This window comes from Thyridium curvatum (genome assembly GCF_004353045.1).
Source record: "Thyridium curvatum strain D216 chromosome Unknown NODE_9_length_649264_cov_80.371750, whole genome shotgun sequence".
Taxonomy (NCBI): domain Eukaryota; kingdom Fungi; phylum Ascomycota; class Sordariomycetes; order Thyridiales; family Thyridiaceae; genus Thyridium; species Thyridium curvatum.
The window spans coordinates 155,245-175,170 of NW_022156764.1; the positions used below are offsets into that span (position 1 = coordinate 155,245).

At 51.3% G+C, this 19,926-nt stretch overlaps 5 protein-coding genes across 5 annotated transcripts; 3 read left to right on the forward strand and 2 right to left on the reverse strand.

Moving 5' to 3' along the window:
- Positions 1 to 414: 414 nt before the first annotated feature.
- Positions 415 to 1,017, reverse strand: E0L32_002231 (uncharacterized protein; the record flags this gene model as incomplete). The annotated part of the gene is made up of 1 exon (XM_031136398.1): positions 415 to 1,017. The coding sequence occupies one exon, from the start codon at positions 1,015 to 1,017 to the stop codon at positions 415 to 417; it is 603 nt and encodes a 200-aa protein (XP_030988446.1).
- Positions 1,018 to 1,458: 441 nt separating this feature from the next.
- E0L32_002232 (uncharacterized protein) lies at positions 1,459 to 2,652 on the forward strand (the record flags this gene model as incomplete). Its single annotated transcript, XM_031136399.1, has 1 exon — positions 1,459 to 2,652. The coding sequence occupies one exon, from the start codon at positions 1,459 to 1,461 to the stop codon at positions 2,650 to 2,652; it is 1,194 nt and encodes a 397-aa protein (XP_030988447.1).
- A 962-nt stretch (positions 2,653 to 3,614) lies between these two features.
- E0L32_002233 (uncharacterized protein) lies at positions 3,615 to 6,845 on the forward strand (the record flags this gene model as incomplete). The annotated part of the gene is made up of 5 exons (XM_031136400.1): positions 3,615 to 3,627; positions 3,692 to 5,252; positions 5,814 to 6,090; positions 6,156 to 6,623; positions 6,705 to 6,845. The coding sequence occupies 5 exons, from the start codon at positions 3,615 to 3,617 to the stop codon at positions 6,843 to 6,845; spliced, it is 2,460 nt and encodes an 819-aa protein (XP_030988448.1).
- Positions 6,846 to 7,634: 789 nt separating this feature from the next.
- Positions 7,635 to 15,030, forward strand: E0L32_002234 (uncharacterized protein; the record flags this gene model as incomplete). The annotated part of the gene is made up of 12 exons (XM_031136401.1): positions 7,635 to 7,930; positions 8,000 to 8,093; positions 8,171 to 8,527; positions 8,589 to 9,110; positions 9,172 to 9,509; positions 10,077 to 11,470; positions 11,920 to 12,701; positions 12,752 to 13,347; positions 13,417 to 13,582; positions 13,643 to 13,776; positions 13,919 to 14,100; positions 14,171 to 15,030. 12 exons carry the CDS (start codon positions 7,635 to 7,637, stop codon positions 15,028 to 15,030), a joined length of 5,721 nt encoding a protein of 1,906 aa, XP_030988449.1.
- Positions 15,031 to 15,850: 820 nt separating this feature from the next.
- Positions 15,851 to 19,875, reverse strand: E0L32_002235 (uncharacterized protein; the record flags this gene model as incomplete). The annotated part of the gene is made up of 6 exons (XM_031136402.1): positions 15,851 to 17,178; positions 17,237 to 17,670; positions 17,729 to 17,989; positions 18,049 to 18,160; positions 18,218 to 18,826; positions 18,912 to 19,875. 6 exons carry the CDS (start codon positions 19,873 to 19,875, stop codon positions 15,851 to 15,853), a joined length of 3,708 nt encoding a protein of 1,235 aa, XP_030988450.1.
- Between the last annotated feature and the right edge of the window lie 51 nt (positions 19,876 to 19,926).

The window sequence follows — 19,926 nt, forward strand, 5'->3', positions numbered from 1 at the left end:
TCTTTCATCTTAAATATATCGACAAACGCGCCGCCTTGGACAACGTTGACCTGAGAGAATGAGGAATGGTGCCCTGTGATACTTACGGTACCACCAATATTCTGATACAAGCCGTCGCCCTCCCGCGATCAGATTAGTCGATGGCCCGCCAACAGAGGTGATTGACTCTCCATCATATCCATCGGTTTTCTGTAGTGATATGGCCCTTACGAATTTAGAGAAAAGACTCGTATTGCTAGCAATAAGGTGTCTTTCGATGAATTTCCGCCAACTATCCTGACATCCGCTTGTTGGGGCACTCCAGCGTCACATTCATTTTCGTACCTTCGAGTACTAGCATCGCTAATGTAGGGGTTGTGAAATTACTTTTTCTCCTGATCTTATCTCGATTCTTAGTGAACATCCTGCACTCCCTCAGTCTCCCTTAGCACCAGTAGACCTGTTGGCACTGGGAGAGCTCTTGGCAGAGAACAATGTCTGAGAGTCCTTCTGCTCTTGAGACTGAGATGTACCCGTCTTGGGAGTTTTTTGTGCGGTGGCCGATGAACCCTGACTGTCATCGCCCTCCTGCTCTCCATTGGGTTGGTTGTATCCGTACATCTCTGCCTCTGCATCCATCTGAAACCGAGCGGCCTCCTCCATGGCGGTATTGTACTCCTCCTCAGTCAACTCCTGACTCGAATAGATCGCGTGATCATGCTCAGCTTTCTCGAGTACCTCTTCGGCGAGTTTGATGAGCCTGTCTCTATGCTCGATATCCTCATTTGTGGTGGTGCGGATCAGGTGGTAGAGCTCTACAGCTTTCTTCGCATGTTGAACGTAGCAGTCTGGTGAGTGTGCAAGGATGAGGTGGCAGCCAGCTTGATGAAAACGGCCCAGGTTTGGCTGCAGGAGGAGGAACTTGCAGAGATTGTTGGCTTCGTCGTATTTGCCGTCCAGGAAGTGATCCCAGGCAGTCTCGTAGTAGGCAGCGAAGACTTGGCCCGTCGGGTTCAGATGTGGGAATGCCTCCGCCATGATGAGCTATGGTAAAGAAAGGGAGCTTGTCAGTGCATGAGATAGAATGACCACCTAGTGGCTGCTTACCAGGTTCAAGGACCGGACTTTTCTTGCTCTCGGCAGAGCGTTTGATCGTTTGGGGGAGAATCCTCGGGCTCGGCTTTTTCAGTGGTGATGCCTGTTTTTGAATGACATGCCCTGCCGAATAGTAGAGATATTTGAAAGCGAACGAGATCTGAAAGAACAGTCACTCTGTGTCGGACTTTTATGATGGGATATGTTCCCTTTGCCCCACTAGATAAATTTAGGCTTCATTCATTCTTACTCTGTTTTCACCGGTCCTTCAGCTTCGCCTCGTCACGGTCAGTCTCAGATTCTTATGATCATGTAGGTTCTTATTCTATCACTCTCCCCGACTTCGACCTCCACTAATCCCTCACTTCAAACCCAAACAGCGAGATGTCGTCACGTCGTAGAAAGGCGCTTCGCCGCAATATGGCGATCTCGTCGTCGTCCGAAGAGGATGGCGATCTTGTTCCTCTCAACGAACCTGAATCCTCAAAATATGTTGAGGATACCATGTCACCTACAGTGGCCCCAGATACCCAGGCCGAGCACATGACGCTCCGTAAGAACGCATGGAAGGGTACCCGAGCTCGCCCTCAGGTGCCCTTTGGATCAGGGAAACATCGACCCGTTACACCAGCGCCAGATGGATCTCTCGTCGACGCGGGCAATGGAGCTGATGCCGAGGAGGTGTATGCTGAGCCTGATCGACAGCGCGCAGCCATGATACTCAACAGATTCCGAGACCTCAGAGTCAAATCTCGGGAGATCACGAACATGGAGGGGGGAAATTTGGAGAACCCACCGCCCCTGGACGATCTCCTCTCAATGCAACAAGTCGCCTCGAGGGTTCGCTCTGGAACTGACATGGATGCTGCACGACCACAATTTCTTGTCGCAGACAGTGCTGGAGAGGCAAGCTCTCCAAGTGAGGAGTCCAAAGCCTCGTCAGATAAAGGAGATACAGCCTCTTCTAAGGACAAACAGCTCTCCGAAGCATCGAAGGACAGGCTCAGCGCTGCCCATGCTTCTAGTGTTCCAGTGCTCCAGGACTCGGAGTCAACCAGTGTCCCCGAACCAGAGCCAGAGGCATCATCTTTTCCGGATACCCTGCAGCAAACACCAAAGCGCATGAGGATTCCGAGTCCCAAAATGCAGCGGCATTCTCCGCCAAAGCGCCAAAAGGGCCAAGACACCGACACCACCCAAGCCAGAACCGTCCGGGTAGTTGCACCAGCTGAAGAGACTGCAGCCCAACTCCGTTCCTCGCCCGTTGGAGCGGCGACATCGTCCATTACGCATTCTCCTCGTCAGTCTACAAGTGTCTCAGAGGACACAAACGACTCGGCTGTGATTAGTGAGCTCTCTCATCGCCATCACATGATTGGCGCGGCGATCATTCGTGGAGGTTTGATTGCCACCCCCGGTGTCCGTGGGTACTTGGTCTGTATGTACATTGCAGTAATCAACGGTAACAGGCCCGACTTCGAGTTTTTCCGTGCACCTCTACGCCAATTGATTGGGGACCCCGCGGACGCCGATGCAGACTTCCGATCATCGTTGAATGACTACTTGCCCACAGAGTAGGTTCAGGAGGTTGCGGCCTCTAGCCTCTAATGAGAGTGATGAAGGAGGATTTTCGTTGAGGATCGAGGAAGAGCATGGGAATCGTGTGAAGGCTGTACGAAATTTCTACAGTTTGTTATCAAGCACGACATTCGTGCATAGGTTGGCACGGAGTATGAGGCTCAGGTATTGACGGGCATCAAGCATGAGACCCCAAGAATGGCACTTGATTTCGTTAGATGCTTATTCATGTACAATAACAAGGACTATGACTACTATCAACCCAGGCAATTGACAACCTTTCCAGTTTTTTTAAACTGCATGAAGCGGAAACAAGAAAGACACACCGTCTTACTTTTACTTATCGGGTTTCGCATAGCGCTGAAGTGGATCGCTTCTCCAAGTAGACATGTTGTAAAGCATGATATGCACTAAAACCGTACAGTGCTTCTATCAATTCCTTATCATTCTCCCTCCCTTGGCCAAATCGAGACGTCAGTCAATCCACTCAGGCTACCACGGGGGTTGCTAAATACTGCGGACAACCATCTCTTGTGACACCTTTACAGCACGCCTCTTGGAGCTTCATCGTTGCATTCAATGGGATTGTAGTACGCACGAACACTCCCACCTGTTTATGAGGTCTCGACTGCGCGGGTGGGCCCCTTTCTCCATCCTCTAGGATGTGTCACCGCCTTGCTGAGCATCCATGGATCCACCGAAGCCAAAGACAAAAACCAAGACCAAGACCTTCACAGGGTAAGACTTTTTTATCTGGCTGGATACCTTACAGACGCCCGAGGGAGCGACGCTCACGCTATAGTAGATGCTGGACATGTCGATCGAGGAAGGTCAAATGCGACCTGGGCCGCCCGCACTGCCAACGGTGTATCAAAGCACGGCTTCAGTGCCAGGGCTACAACGTGCCTCTCTTCTGGGTTGCCCAGGATGAGGTGTCGCAGTCGTCATACCGCCGTCAGGCCATGAGTTTACCATGTATGCTCTACTCAAGCACTCGCCCTAACCCTAGTGTCTCCGACTGACTCTCTCTCTTTCATAGTGGGAAACCCGCACTGGCCAGCCGGTCAGGTAAACGATGTGGATGAGCACTTGCAAGATGTTGATCGTCTGGCAGCAACCGCCCGGCCAGAGGGCCTCTGGTCAGGGCCGTTTGGTATCTTCTGCGCTCGAAACAGTGGGGGCGAGTGTGGTCTTCGACAGACAGCTTCGCCACCATTGATCAGCCAAACATCGCCATTAGACTCTATTGCCACCAGCAGCAACGACAGCCCGGTTTTGACTTTATCTAGCGCCGACTCATTGGATCCCAATTCATTAACAACCGCTGCTGTTGCCGAGGACTCCGGGCCTCTGCCCGATGGAAGCTCCAACATGCTTCTCACCAAACGTCCCCATCACAGTCGTGTGGGATCCGGATCAGTCCCTGACTTCCCCAGTGCGGATTTACAAGCCGAGAGCCTAGTCAGTAATTTACTAGACCATTATCTCCAAAACGTGGCAACTCTCTTGCAGCCTGTGGTTCATTCACAAAACGCCTATAGCTCCATCTATGCCAACCAAGCGATGGCCGTGGCAAGAAGAGTGCCGTGGAGAGATGCCATGAAGAGCTGGAAGGTGTTGGATAGCAAAGTCGCTCTGGTCTACTCTCTCCTCTCGTCGTCAACATCTCACCTTCGTGGCCTGGATGGAACAGACGATGCAAGTGCAATGGCCAGGTACTTTCGTGTGGAGGCTGTATCACGCCTGAGAGGGGCGCTGAACTCGTTGGATCTCACTCGGCAGGATGAGATGGGGGTTGTGGCTGATCGCAGCCTGTCCGAGTGCGAGGCAGTCCTCTCTGTCATGCTGACTCTAGTCACCGCGGATGTCATGGATGGCCAGATGGAGGAATTCTGGATACATCTGGATGCTACCAAAGCTCTTGTCTCACGCCTGCGAGGACACGTGCAGCCAGGATCGCCCGGGGCTCACCTCGTAAATATCTCGACATTCTTACGCACCCTGAGCGATTCTACAGATGTTGGTCTGGAGCCCTTACCGTGGAGGCCCGACTCGGATGGCCCGGCAGAGTTCATCGGAGCGGGACATTCACTCGAATACACGTACGGGATCACAGCCAGGCTAGTCAACTTCCTCAGCCGCGCTTGTCTCTTATCCCGAAACGCCGCCTTCTACAAGCTGGGCGGTTGCAGCCCACCGGAGGCCTTCTCGCTGGAATGCGACAGGTTCATCGAGGAGATGGACGCGTGGCATATCAGCGAGGAAGCGTTCACATCCTTTCGCACCAGCGACGACGTCACCATTCTCCTTGCCTCCAAGCACACGCTCGCTTTTGCCGCGGGTATCCGTATCTACTTCCACGCACGGGTGGCACCGTGCGGCGGACCTACAATGCGGGCGTTGGTCCAGAGCGTGGCCGAACAGCTGACTGATATCGAGAAGATCAAGAGGCGAACGGGTTACGACGCCACGCCGACGGCGACAATCTCCTGGCCCGGCTTCATGGCCTCGTGCCAAGCCGAGCCATCGGAGAGGAGGGTGTGGGAGGAGTGGTGGAACCAGATGCTAGGCTATCGGATCGGGAACATGAAGGGCTTGTGGTCCGTGGTCAGAGAGGCCTGGTCGGTCCACGATCAGGCGATGGGTGAGAGCGATGATGCTCCATGGGCTGTTGTCCTCAGGAGAACCGGGCGGAGGATCTTAGCAATCTAGACTTGTCAATGGCCGAGAGCTGAGATATACAGCCGTAGATAACGCTGACGCCTTTCCAGACCTGCTTTTCAGGGATCCGGGTGAACGCGGCACAGATCGAAGTCAACGATTATAATGGTAGCATCTGGTCTGGAAAGATTGCGGGGAAAGCTAATGATGATAAGACTGTCCGGATACTGAATGTAATACCGGGCCAGCGTCGGACACTCCACCGCCTCGCTGACGCCTACCATTCTCGGAACAGCCGAGTTCGGCCGCGTTTAGCTCCTTCAAAGTGAATGTTACTGCCAGAAGGTGACCATCCGAAAGATGCATCACACAACGCATCAAGCCATATAATTAGCGGAAACGCATCTCTTATCGTCGGAGGAATTGTTGAGTTGTGAATTGATAGCCAGACTATCATCAAGATCATTTTCCCCACTCCCGACTTCATTGTTCACCCTCAGTCTGCGAAAGATGGTCCAGCGCATTGCTAGAGAAGCAGGCCTTGAGGCCTTCATTGACGCCATAAAGAAGGATGGCTGCGTTGTCATCAAGGACTTCACAGACCTAGAGTCTCTGGAGGCGGCAAACAAAGAGGTCCAGCCGTACCTCGATGCCTCTATCTCCGCTTCGTCCAAGAGCACCGTTGGTGCCCTCAACGGCGGCACGGCAACTTGCACGCGCCTCGTCGGACGGAGCAAGACTGTCCGGGAGAAGTTCTTCTCCGACTCCTTGTACCAGGTATGTCATGTGTCCATTGTCTAGAGCCTAGAAAACCCTATTCACTAATCAAAACACGACAAAAGGCCATCGCAGACTACTTCATCGGCCTGGAAACGACCATCTGGTACGGCTCCAAGCCGACCGTGCAAAAGTCCGACCCCTTGCTCTCCATCTCCATCACCATGTCCTCGCAGCCGGGCTCCAACGCGCAGGAGCTCCACCGCGACGACAAGAACCACCACGCGCGCCACGCCGCCGCCACCGAGTACACGCGCGGGCGCGACATGCTCCTGGGCCTGTTCGTGCCGACGTGCGACACCTTCAAGGCCAACGGCGCGACGAGGATAGTGCCCGGCTCGCACCTCTGGGGCGACGACCAGCCGGATTTCGGCCCCGACGGGAACAAAGGCGTCGAGGACGCCGAGCTCAAGCGCGGCGAGGCGTTTGTGATGCTCGGGAGCTTGTACCACGGCGCGGGCAAGTACTCTATGCCTACGGGCTGCCGGACTGTGCATATCATGTTCATGTGCAGTGGCGTTCACCGTCAGGAGGTAAGGCTCTTCCTGCGCAACATGGTGATTTAAGCAGCAGTATTCCCCATGAAAGCTTTACTGACGGACGTGTTATTACAGGAAATCCCATTCCTCAGCTACCCTATTAAGGACGTCAAGACATATTCGAAGCTGGTCCGTGACCGGTTGGGATGGAAGCAGTCAGAGCCGAATTTGGGATGGGTAGATCTCAAGTCACCAGAGTTCCTTTTGGAAGAATAAGCAATAATTCAGTTACATACCAATGAAGAAAAGATAACAACATGTTGGACCTTGAAACTAACCAAGCCTATGATCACAAAACACAAAGATATGTGCCAAACATTTGTCAAAGAAATTGTCTGTAAGGAACTTGGTAGATAAAGTCCTGAGGAATGACGGTGGGGATTACCCCAGGTCCATTCTGGCATTGGTAATGGATTATCACAGATCGGGACTCATCCAGGCAGTTGGCATTGATGCACATCGATCCCTTGTTTCCCAACCTGAAGACAGGGTATTTGATAACTAGTGACCCGTTCAAAATCCCTTGACCAATTGCAACCTTTTCAAAGGACTAAATAAAAAAAAGTCTTGCCAAGCACCGTGATCGGCCATTACGGCTTCCCATAGAGCTCTCTCCACAACGCCTGCGCCGTACGACTTTAGCGTAGGCACTGGCGGCATCGCGGCGCCCCCTCATGACTAAGGCGCGCAGATAAGCAGACCCTGCAGGCCCTTTTTCATGCAAAGAAAGTGGTAACCGTCAGCGAAGGTGGGTACATCTCGAATTGTCGGTGCGGCCCCGGTCTCGTCTAGGTCGTTGGGAGATCCCGACAACATGGCGGCGTGAAAGGGATGAGAGGCGACCGGCGAGTCTCTGTTCTTTTCCATTACTACTTTCGATTGTTCATATATACTCAGATCCATACCCGGTTCTGGAGGACCTCCCTTTAATTACCCAGAGCCTCTCCCAAAGGCCCTCTGCAGACTGCATCATTCTTCATTGCAGGAGGAGAAAACCCTTTCAATATGTTGGACAAATCCTTCAACGTCCCTGAAAAGGGCATGGCGCAGGCAGGCACGGAATCCCACACCGACGAGGCGAGCGGCGATACATCAGCGGTCCCGCGTGGCACCAAGCGAGGCCTCAAGTCCCGCCATGCGCAGCTTATTGCTCTCGGAGGCACCATCGGCACAGGTCTCTTCGTCGGGAGCGGTGCGACGCTGGCCAAGGGCGGGCCGGGGTTCACCTTGATCACCTACATCATCATGTCTGCCCTGGTGTTTCTTATTGTCGGGTCCATTGCCCTGACGGCATCGTATCTGTGAGTTGCGTTGCTATATCGACTCATTTGGGAGCAAGCTGATAGCTGATGTGTTTTGAACTTGAATAGGCCCGTGAAGGGTGCAACACCTGCCTACTTCGCCCGGCGCTATGTCTCGACATCGCTGGGGTGGGCCATGGGATGGTACTACTGGTATGCCTTTGTAAGTACAATAATGTATCCAGGCCTCGATTAGGTCAGGGGAAAGACTGGTTATTGACACCCAATACCTCACTTCAGGGAATCTTCGTGCCTTATGAAATCACGGCTGCGAGTCTCGTCATCAATTTCTGGGACCCTCCCATCAGCCCCGCGGTCTGGATCACCGTCATGATCGTCGTCGTCGTCGGGCTGAACCTGCTGCCCGTCTCAGTCTACGGAGAAACCGAGTTTTACTTTGCCTCCCTAAAGATCATCACAATCATCGGGCTGCTCATCCTGGCGTTCATCCTCTTCTGGTGGGGCGGTCCAGCCGGCAAGCCTCTCCTGGCCTTCCACTACTGGGGCGACCCGGGAGCGTTCAACCCGTACATCCTGGAGGGCTCGAGAGGATATGTCGTCAGTTTCTGGAGTACTCTAATATCTGCTCTTCTTCCTGTGCGTCACACACTCCATGGTTATGTATTCATTCACGTCAACTGACTTATGACTGCCTTAGTTCTCGTTCGCCCCCGAGATGCTCGTCTTTTGCTGCGGAGAGATGAAGGCCCCGCGCCGAAATCTTCCCAAAGCTGCCAAGAGCTTCATCATCCGCATTCTCGTCTTCTACATCGGCTCAGTCCTTGCGATTGGCGTAATCTGCCCCTCCAACGAGCCAGGACTCAAGAGCGGCGACTCTGGAGCCGGATCCTCGCCGTTTGTGCTCGGCATCAAGCGTGCCGGCATTCGTGGTCTTGATAGCGTCATCAACGCCGCTATCCTCACGTCTGCCTGGTCCTCGTCCAATGCCTTCATTTTTCAGTCGAGCAGGTCGCTGTATTCGATGTCCATCAACGGTGACGCGCCCAAGTTCCTGTCCAAGTGCACCAAGAAGGGCGTGCCCTACATGGCTGTACTGGCGACTTCTGCGTTCTCTCTTCTGGCATATCTCAACGTCAACGCGCAGTCCGGTAAAGTGTTCACATGGCTTGTCAACCTCGTCAACACCGCGGCTTTCATCTCGTGGACTGTCTGTGCAATCGTAAGTCTTTACCAAATCTCAGGCTTAAAGGGGCAATGGCTAACTCTTTTGGTGTTCTCAGACCTCCATCCGGTTCCAGAACGCGTTCAAAGTACAGGGCCTCGACAGGGCGGATCTCCCTTTCACCTCCCGCATGCAACCCTACGCCTCGTACTTTTGCATCGTTGTGTTCATTCTGCTGTGCCTTATCAATGGATTTGAACTGTTCCTGCCAGGTTCCTGGTCCACTTCCTCGTTCCTGAGCAGCTATATCGGCATTCCGATTTTCTTCGTCCTTTACTTTGGTCACAAGCTTACAGTTGGAAGATTTGACAAGTGGGCCATTCCTCTGGAACAGGTTGATCTTCAGACGGGGCTTGACGAGCTCAAAGCGGATGAAGAGTTGCACCCACCAAAGATGTCCGTGTGGACCCGAGCACGCAATCACGTAGCGGCGAAATTGAGGAAATAGATAGGAGAGAGTATGCAAAGAGGGAGAATATCTGTAGATGGTAGTTCAGGGTACAGGGTAACCTTTTCCCGTAGAAGAATCTCTAAGTGTCAGATCTACTTGCAATTGTTGTACCGACAACACTCTCAAACGAATAACACGACTCCGAGATCGGCAAGAGAATTCCTTTTCATAACTAGATCCGTACATCGGCAAAATAAGTTTGAAAGGGGCAATACCGCTCCGGTTCAGACTTGGAGCATGCTCGCAGTCCCATGCCCTTCTGGGAACCTCAAGGGCCTAACTCCACAGGCTCGCCCCCGTTCCCGGTTTTGGTTGGGCCCGACCTGAAATAAGCCCGGCAGGCGTAAAGCCGAGATCTAAGCTAAACGGGGTGTGGAACATAGGGAACCTTCCGCCAATGGAAGTAGGATGTGAGCCCCTTGAATGCGCTTTTAGAGCTGTGGTAAAGTATTAAATCCAGGCCAGTACCCCAGTACTCTAATGCAGCCAGACACCTAGCTAACAACTCGCAGTGAGTGCAACAAGAACAGGTGGTTGAGGAGTCTAATCATGCCCCAAAACAGCCCCAAACAGATTAATCTGCTCCGCGGTTGGCCTCATCCTTCGCTTCTACCAAGAGAACTTTTAGCAGCTTCATCTCAGGCTGTCCTGTCGAATCCCGCAGTATTCGAGCCGGCGCTGCAATATGGCGCAGATCCAGGATTCCAACCGCTACGCGAGGGTATAGCAACCTGGCTACATAGCCACTACAATGTTGAGCGCGACCCGGAACGGATATGCATCTCGGGTGGTGCAAGTCAAAACATTGCATGCATTCTCCAGAGCTTCACGGATCCCCACATAACGCAGGCCGTCTGGCTTGTGTCACCTACATACCACCTCGTCTGTTCCATTTTTGAGGATGCTGGCTTCAGCGGGCGTCTGAAAGGCTTTCCCGAGGACGACGAGGGACCTAACATTGAAGCATTGGAAGAGAAGATGTTGCAAATGGAAGCAGAATATGCGCAGAGGGGAACAGTAAGTATTCATCATGTCTCTGTCAGTCAACTTTGCCCAAATGGCCTCCAAACTAATAGAAACACTGAAAAGCAATCACCAGTTAAAGACTCTGGACCATACCGGAAATTCTACCGGCATGTTGTGTATGTCGTCGCGACGGCCTCTAACCCCTCAGGCAAGACCATGTCCGTCAAACGCAGGGAGGACCTCGTCAGCCTAGCTCGCCGGCATGACGCTCTCATCATATGCGACGATGTTTATGACCTACTCCAGTGGCCACTGGAGTGCTCAGGCTCAGCGCGAGTCGAGGCGGCTGAGCATCCTGAGATGGTGCTTCCTCGCCTCTGCGACATCGACCTCGCCGTGGGCCCAACGCCTGAAGATCCCGGGCGCTTTGGGTATGCGGTGAGCAACGGCTCCTTCAGCAAGATGGCCGGACCCGGCATGCGCACCGGATGGCTGGAGGGATCGAGGGAGTTCGCCTTCGGGCTCGCGCAGACCGGCTCAACCAAGTCCGGCGGATCGCCTAGCCAGTTCTCTGCTGCGATCATGGCAGACATGCTATCGTCTGGCGCGCTACAAGCATACCTCGCTAACACCGTGCGGCCTGCACTGCAACGGAGACATCGCCTCACAATGGCCGCTGTGAAGCAGTATTTGGAACCCCTGGGCATTCGCTCTCGTTCAGCTGGGCTGATCGACGGCCACGCCTATGGTGGGTATTTCGTATGGCTGCAGCTTCCTGATGGTCTATCATCTAGTGACGTTGTCGAGGCTTCGATGGAGGAGAATTTGATTGTTGGGAGCGGGCCCATGTTTCAAGTGCACGGTGACGAGGAGAGTGCTGATCTGGATGCATTTCTACGCTTGACGTTTTCTTACGTGGACGAAGAGGATCTCGAGGAAGGTGTGATTAGAATTGCTCGGGCCATAGAACGGTTGCGAAAGGGGCTACCTCGCCACAAAAAGGCCAACGGACTGCTGGCTGCATCGATTATTGACTTAAGTCGCTAAAAGACCATGTAGTAAAAGTCGGCACTTTAGGTAACATCAGGTGTGCGCCGTGGGTGCCCGAGGCAGACTGCAGGCTGACACACTACCTAAGGAAACGCGATCTAGAAATGCACTTTTAAGTCACAACGCGTCAGGACCTACAGTCTGGACGAATCGGACCATTTCAATTGCTACGTGGCGTGCTGTGGTGGAGTTCACTGAGGCTGAGCTGCTGCATTCATGGTAATCTCGCTCTTTCTAACTCTGACAGTGACAGAAAACTTTTGTCTAGCGAACTCTCACACCGCTCTGTGAGTGCTTCAAAGCGTACGAAGTACTGATAGGCGTGTTTTGAATTCGCAGGTAACAATACCATTTCCCTCATGGAAGAGATGGCTACCGATACTACCGACTTGACATTTCCCGACCAGGTGGGGATCAGCAGTGAGAAGAGAGATTGTCCCTTCACGGACGAGCAGCATCATGAATCGAAGCGGCTTGCTGGGCAAGAACAAGTGTCATGGAGTTGGTCTCCCGACCCAGCCTTGACAGCGATGGATACTGCTCATACTATATTGAATTGGGATCAGTCGCGACTAGCCTGGGGTACTGCCGTAGCTCCCCAAGAATTGCCAGGCAGTGGCACTGACGTTTCTACGGCCCAGTTCGAAGCTTGGCCATATACCCCAACTGGGCAAGGAGATCCGACACTACTGGATCTACCACACCTCATCGACAACTCACCTGACTATAAAGAAACGAATGGGGGTTTCGATGGCTTGAGTTCGAATATTGGTGCTGACAACTTGTTCCTGAATGGCACAAATGCGGCCCAACACTACTCCAATGGTTCTGAGTTCTCAGACCCAGCGAGCATTTTTCCTTCCGTCGGCTGTGACCTTACATTCAACACTGCCACCTATCAAGACCCGGCCACACAGTCTGTTCCACAACCAACGATATTGCTTGGAGATGTCGCCGAAATGGAGCCTTGTGCCGGAAATTCAGAGATGATCAGCCAGAAAGACGACGACGATCTGTTCACTGATGGTGAAAGAAGCAAATCTACGCCTGCGGAGTTGCTCAGTACCCCAGACAATGGGGAGATCATCGAAGAGCACGAGTATGATATGTGTTTTGGGGTTGTAAGTACAAAGGACTTTATGCTACTGTTCAAACTCTGACAGGTTTCAAGATCGTGCTGGAAGTCATACTCTCCACTACCTATCAGGGCAAGATCGACTGCTTGCCGGTATTGCTTTCGCGAGATGGAGACATCATAAGCCTCCACTTCGAAGATCACCAGCAATTTGCTGGGATTATTGTCAGCAAAGACTTGCAGCGACTTTTGAAAGAATTCGCAGTCCACTTGACAGCAACTCTGACTGTGAAGAGATCACAAACCGTAAAAGGCAAAAGTAAGGACACATCCGGAACCAAGTTAAGGCGGGACAATGCCCTTGCTCGGATCCTGATCTACGGTCAAGCAGAAGACAGAAATGGGATCGGAGATCTGATGTCTGAGTCGGGCCTTTTCTTTCAACACCCTACGGCTGAGGAAGCTGATGCCAGCGTGCCCTATTTCAATCCCCATCTCCTACTCAGACCCGGGGCAGAAATGCCACAGATCGAGGGTGTTTCCATATCGGCAAGTGGGAGTGTGGTCGAGGCGAGTGGAAAATTGGACGAAGTCGGGAAAGGACTTATCTGGAAGATCTTTGACCAGGCGAATGGATTTTCTGGAGTCACAAAAGTCACGGAAAGTCGACGTCTCAAATCGAAACTCCACAGGTATATCGCGACTGGCCCTTCCTCCTTTCGGAATCAATTGCATTATAACAAGTAGCTAATTGTTAGCAGTCATCAGTTGGAAGCACTCTCGATGATGGTAGAAAAGGAGCGCGGCGGTCTCGACAGCGCCACAGTCCACACGATATGGCAAGCAACCTCGAACGGCTATCGCCATGTTGTGACGGGAGCTCGAGAGCGGGATCCCCACCCGGTCCTTGGAGGAGTTTTGGCAGATGTAAGTGAGCTAGCTGGGAATGTGAAGATGACGCAACTCAGTAAGCTCAGTACGCTCTAGGAAATGGGGCTCGGGAAGACCCTTACAACACTTGCTTTGATCTGCTGGTATCTGGATATAGTTGATCTCAAGAAGGCTGAGATCGATGCTAAACTGTCTCGGACCACATTGATCATCGTCCCTAAGTCAGGCAAGTACAATTAATATGTGTCAATTCCGGCATGTGATGGCTGACTCGCTTCTTCAGTTATCATTGGATGGGAGGCTCAGATCAAAATGTAACGGCCAATAGTTGAAAATAACATCACTAGTTAGGTGCTAATAAACAGAGCGCAGGCACCTTCTCGATTCAGTAACGTTCGTCATTTACCATGGGGCCTCGAGAAAAACCTTGGTCCCTAGCCTTCTTCAGCACGATATTGTTATCACAACATACGAAGTTCTCCGTGAAGATTTCGTTGTGTCGTCAGAAGATACTCTTTTCTCGCATTATTGGCATCGTGTGGTTCTTGATGAAGGTACGCCCTCCATTCCGAGATCATGAAACATATTACAGCTCACTCATTTTGAATCCCTTCTCTGTCCTAGCTCACCGTATTCGCTCACGCATGTCGAAAATCCATCAAGCTGCTCTCGCCATCTCGAAACGCGCCATCTGTCGCTGGTGTCTTACAGGTACTCCGATTCACAACTCAATTGATGACTACGGTGCGCTTCTCAGCTTCCTCAGAGTGCCCAAACTGGCGGAGAAACGAGCTTTTGATCATTGGGTTACCAAGCCTCTAAGGCACCGACAACCCAATGCCATAAACCGTCTCAAACAGATGGTGCGGGCCACTTGCCTTCGACGAACAATCTGTACGAGTATGGGAATGCGACCGCCTATCGAAAGAATTGCATGGGTCGATCTCGGAGAGGCTGATCAAGAACTGTATAACTTCTTCAAATCCCGAGCGGCTGAACTTGCGTCAGGCGTGAACAATTACAGGGCAAAGAGCGCAGCATCCCAGTCCAGGGCAATCTATGACGACAACATACTGAGTCTGATTAACTGCCTCAGATTAATCTGCGATTACGGAGATAAAGTACTACCCACCAAGGCTTTAGAAGCATGGCGCTCAAAAAGTCATTGTGCTAGCAACTGGAAGACGACGGAACAACACTCACAACAATGCTCTGGTTGCAAGGGGCCATTGGCCAGATTTGACGATGACTCCATACTATCGTGCGGGCACGGTATCTGTGATATGTGCCAGCAGCGCATACAAGAGGGGGAGGAACTCGATGACGTCAATGACTGTTTGATGTGCCAGGCCTCTGACGAGGCCGAAGACACGGTACAGGGCTCTTCCGGTTCTTATCAGTCAGCAAAAGCTGCAACTTTGGTCCGAAACATTTTGACAGAACAGTCAAACTCAACGGGCAGCCAAGAGCCCAGAAAGAGGTAGTCCTAAGCAAGTCAACTTTCTTGATTTCTCAGACTAACGCAAGTTCATATGCCAGTGTCGTTTTCAGTTGCTGGACCAAAGTGCTGGATTTTGTTCAGCTTGACCTTCAGAAAGCAGGTTTAAGATTACAGCGAATTGATGGACAAACGCCGCTTCTGCAGAGACGGGCTGCGGTTGCACGCTTTAGCTCTGATGTGGCATGTACGGTCATGCTCGCCAGCATTGGGAGTGCTGGAGAGGGGTGGGCTGCCCTCCTCCATATATCCTTGATCCTTAAAGTTGTTGACTACGTACTATACGGTCTGCTGACACTCAAATTGACAAGTAGAATCGATCTCATATCAGCATGCCACGTCCATATCCTCGAGCCACAATGGAACCCAATGGCGGAAGCCCAGGCGATTGGTAGAGTCCATCGTATTGGGCAGTCCCAACAGGTATTTGTAACTCGTTACGTTGTGAGGCGGTCAATAGAAAATGTGAGTTACGGCATTTCCCTCCCATTTCAAAGTCCACCGCAGAAAGACAACGTTACTCAAGACAACCAGTATATCCAATGGGTACAAAAGGATAAGCTGAGAGTCATATCCGACTCCTTAGACTTTGGGTCACTCTTGCAGACAGATATAGACCAGCAGAGATGGCAGGTAAGCTGGATTTTCCCAACCAGTCAGCTTATTTGTTCGAAACTGATAGATATTTCTTCGTCCATTGTTTAGGAACTCAAGAATTGCTTTAACGACTCATCGACAGAGATTAGTAGTACATCTGAGTGCTCTGATCTATCTCGCATGCCTTAGGCTCAAATACCTATATTCTCTCAATTTGCTTCCCAAGGATCTCGGATTAGCTCTTCCCAAGATTTGCCCAACCAGTTGAACAGTCCTTTTGTGCCAACTTCGTCCGATATTTTGGCTTCCTTGAATCGATACTGCCGATCAACAAATCCATCTGTCTTTCGATATGTGATATCTGCATTAGCGCCGCGTTGTAACAAGAACCGCATAAGCCTCGCATTTCTCAAGCTGTCCTTCATAGCGGCACGATGAAGTGGCGCAGGTGTCTTCAAACCGCTTCCACGTCCATCAGCACGAGCCCCTAACTCGAGAAGTGCCGACGCTAATTTGATAGAACAAGTTGTCGCCGCGACAGTACAAAGCCCTGACTCAAGATGAACACGACGAGGATTCCGTATCATTTTCAAATCTTTCCACAGCGAGATAAGTATGTCTTCCCTTCGAGGGCAGTTTGCTGTTGACGCAATTATCTCCCGAGAGTAAAATGCAATCTGCTTTTCTCCGGTTTTGAACAAGTGCAAGCTGAGGGGCTTGAGAGCTTCTTGAATAGCGTGAAAGTTCTCGACTTGAAAAGCCAGGGCTAAGGTTGCTGAGTAGTGCTCGGATGAAGAATGGGGCGACTTGTAGTTGGCAGCTATCCACTCCACAATCCCAAGATTGGCACTGGCGATGGCTGGATTAAGGATGATGTTGCACAAATTTCGAATGGCAAAGACACGAACGTCTTGTCCCAACACATCTTGCAGCATTTCCACAGACCCTGAAGAGGCTAACTCGGTGAGTAATGCTTGCCAAACTTGCTCCTTTTCAGTTAAATCCCTTTTCCAATTAAGGTACGGAGTATTTCGCGGGATGTCGCCTGCATACTGCTTTATCCAGGTTCGCATTATCTCAACTTTGTTGGCTCGAATGAGAGCTGAAGCAAAGGAAAAATCTTCTTCAGAGACCTCCTTGTCGCGCAGGCTAACCGATTCGCCGGAATGGTCGACACAGTGAAATTGGTCCAGATGCTCATCTCTCATTCGACGGGAGAGGAAGCCAATTTCGGAGTATTCGCAAGCGGGTATTTCACATCTCCATGGTCGCTGGTGGTCTTTGGCATGACTTTGCCTGAGCTTCACATCCTCGTACCCGTTGCGGTACAGTGCGCAGCTCACGAATGGACACTTGAACAATTTCGTTCCGTAGTTGAGTTGGATAAAATTGAAATCTTGCAAGCCTTGCAAGCAAGGTGCTGAGCTTGTCGACTCTGGTTCTCTCGCGTTCAGAGGGCAGATCCTTTCTTCCAGTGCGCGATTTACAGCAACTGTCGTGCATCGAAGCTTCAGAGGATCAAATGTGAGATGTTCACCTTGAACTTAAAGCATTAACCAAGTGTTAGACCCCAACATGTTATTGACTCCACATACCTTTGCTTATTGTGAACAATCTCATTTCAGAATCCTTGAGAAAACGAGCTTCTTGGCACAACAATTCGTAGACTTCTGGACCCAGAGTCTCGGCATTCTCAAGTAACAGGGGGGCAGTCTCCCCTGCTGATCGAAACGAGTTATTCGCTCTTGTTTTCAGAAGTTGCTCTAGCAGGCGGGGCAATTGTCGCCAGCTTTCAGATCTCTTGTCAAGTTCTTTGAATAAACAGCATGCTTTTATCAAGTTGAACCACTCGCAAACAGCGAAATGATGAAGTCGATAGGCACCTTTCCAAAGGTGTCTGGCAATGGTGCCATGATCTAAGGTCGGGTCATGATGAGGCTGGCAGAGGTATGTGATGCAGACATTTGCCAGGCTCAGAGTGTATCGGGCCGTGCTCAGATGGCTGCTGATCCGCGAGTCGAAGAAGTATCTAGCATTTGAAAACTTGTTAGAACTCTGAAAGCACGTATGCAACAGGCGCTTCTCACTCTTTCGCAGTGAAGTGGACGAAATGGACCTCATTATCCACTATTTCGACAACCGGGCCACAGAGATGCACAATCTTCAGAGTGGAGTAGGCTCCTGGTATTTGGCAGAAGTCTCCGACTTTGATGGACAGAGCTTGGTCAAGTTCCTGGATAGTCAAGGGCACAGGAGAACACCCCACCCACCCCAGAATCTTGCGTGCCTTCTCTCTCAAGTACTCTGTAGGGAGTTGCTCGTTGATGCGGGAGAAGATGCGGCCATAACTATCAAGTGTTACTTTCCGTGGAGCTGGATTGATGGGAGTCAAGGGAGAATATCTTACGCGGCTTTGAGGTCTGTAGGTAGGACTTTGAGTTCTTCACGTATCTCGTCGATGCCATCGAGAAAATCCAAGCCTTTCAGAATAAGCTCCGCGTACATGAACATTCCTGTAACTCCATAAGTATCACAGTAGTGCCGCAGGTTAGCGCTCTACCCAGGGAATTTATTACCTTGCGCCTTTATAGCGATTGGTTCCAAGAGAACCGCAATCTCCTGGTTTTCCTCCTGGCTAAAGTTATGGGCCTTTATCCACTGATTGCACCGGACAGTGACATAATGTCTGATACTGCTCGCGTTGCAATTATCCGCCCGGATAGCTGTCGCGTTTGACTCCAGTTCGGCTTTTATGTCAGCTTCGTCTCTGCTTGCAATCAGGATGCGGGTCTCTGGGCAACTCTGAGATACTGTCAGGATTTGTACAAGGAAATGAAGTCGTTGCCTTTCATCAATCTCGTCAAGGCCATCGATAACAATGTGAACTGGGCCAGAGAGCTGGAGAAGCTTGATCAACAACTCTGTGGCTGCATCGAGACTGGAGGCCAATGTGCCCCGGTCTGTCTCGCAAATGAAGTCTTGCAAGACTGACTCATGTTCTTCAGGTTGGCCCTTTGACATGAGATGATGGTCCCGAGCCAATTGGAAGATGAGTGAGTGGAATATTGAAAGAGAGGTCGTGGAGACGCTAAGTGAATGAGTAAGAATTGCAAATACAACATGATTCGGCTCGCGATACATGGATCGAAGCTTTTGAATAAGGCAAACGGCAAGGAATGTTTTCCCTAATTCAATATCAGCAAGAATCATGATAGACTAACTTTCAACCTTCTCAACGACAATCCTGCCTGTGATGGCGTCCTGACTGACCTGCACCGGGGATCCCACGAAGCCACACGATACGCGGTATGCTTCCAGATTCCTCTGGCCTGAAGTCCAGCCAATTCTGCATTGTAGGATGCTTCAGGATCCAATCGCCAGTCCCTTCACACAGACGGTCTTGAAGTTCATACAAGTTCTTGTCGTAGAAAGTGGGGGCCATAGCAGTCTCCAGAATGCTGTACTCTGTATGCTTTGTTCGGAGATGAACCTTTCTGAAATGTTCAAGATCGGTTGTGCGAGCTTCATAGGCTGCTTGGATATGCTCTAGGCCGACCTCAGTCCCAAGCATAGCGGCGTGACGGCCCACACGGTTGATAATATGCTCAATCTCTGGCTTTTTCTTGGGCCACACCGCTTCAAACATAAGGTTCCATCCTGAAGAACTGTGAGCATCATCTGATATTTCAAGTAGCTGGCAGCCCAGGCTGAGCACTCCATTAGACTCACGCGGCATGGTGAAGAACTTCAGCGCGACCGAGTAGAAGTCTAGGATATCTTGGAAGAACAGGGCCAGAAGAAGATCGATCTGATCGCTGTCTCCAAACATTCTCTTTGCGTGCCCAAATTTGGGTAGTAAATACCCGATCTGAGCGGCCATATCGATGAGTGCATCAAGCGATTTGGAGAGCACACTTGCCCATTGGATGAGCAGCTTGATTGGGCCCCAGATGAGTGCGAGAATGTCGGGCTTTGCTTGTACGAAGGTGTCGATGGCGCCCGTGTATGCATCAAGCCGGTCCAAATACGGCTTGACTTTGGCGAGATTCCTGAGTCTGTGCTGTTTTGATTGCTCCTTCTGGAGCTGGTCGGTCATATCATATACCTGTTCGATAGAACTGGTCTGGAGAATCTGGGCGTAGAGCTTGTCGTTATTGAGAGTCTTTTTGAAGCTTTGAATCGCCGTCTTGAAGGCATCCGTCGCCGACTCAGGAAAGGTATGCTGGGTCGCCATGGTGAGGATTTTGATGGATTACGTAGTCTGAACAGCGTCTAACATATGAAG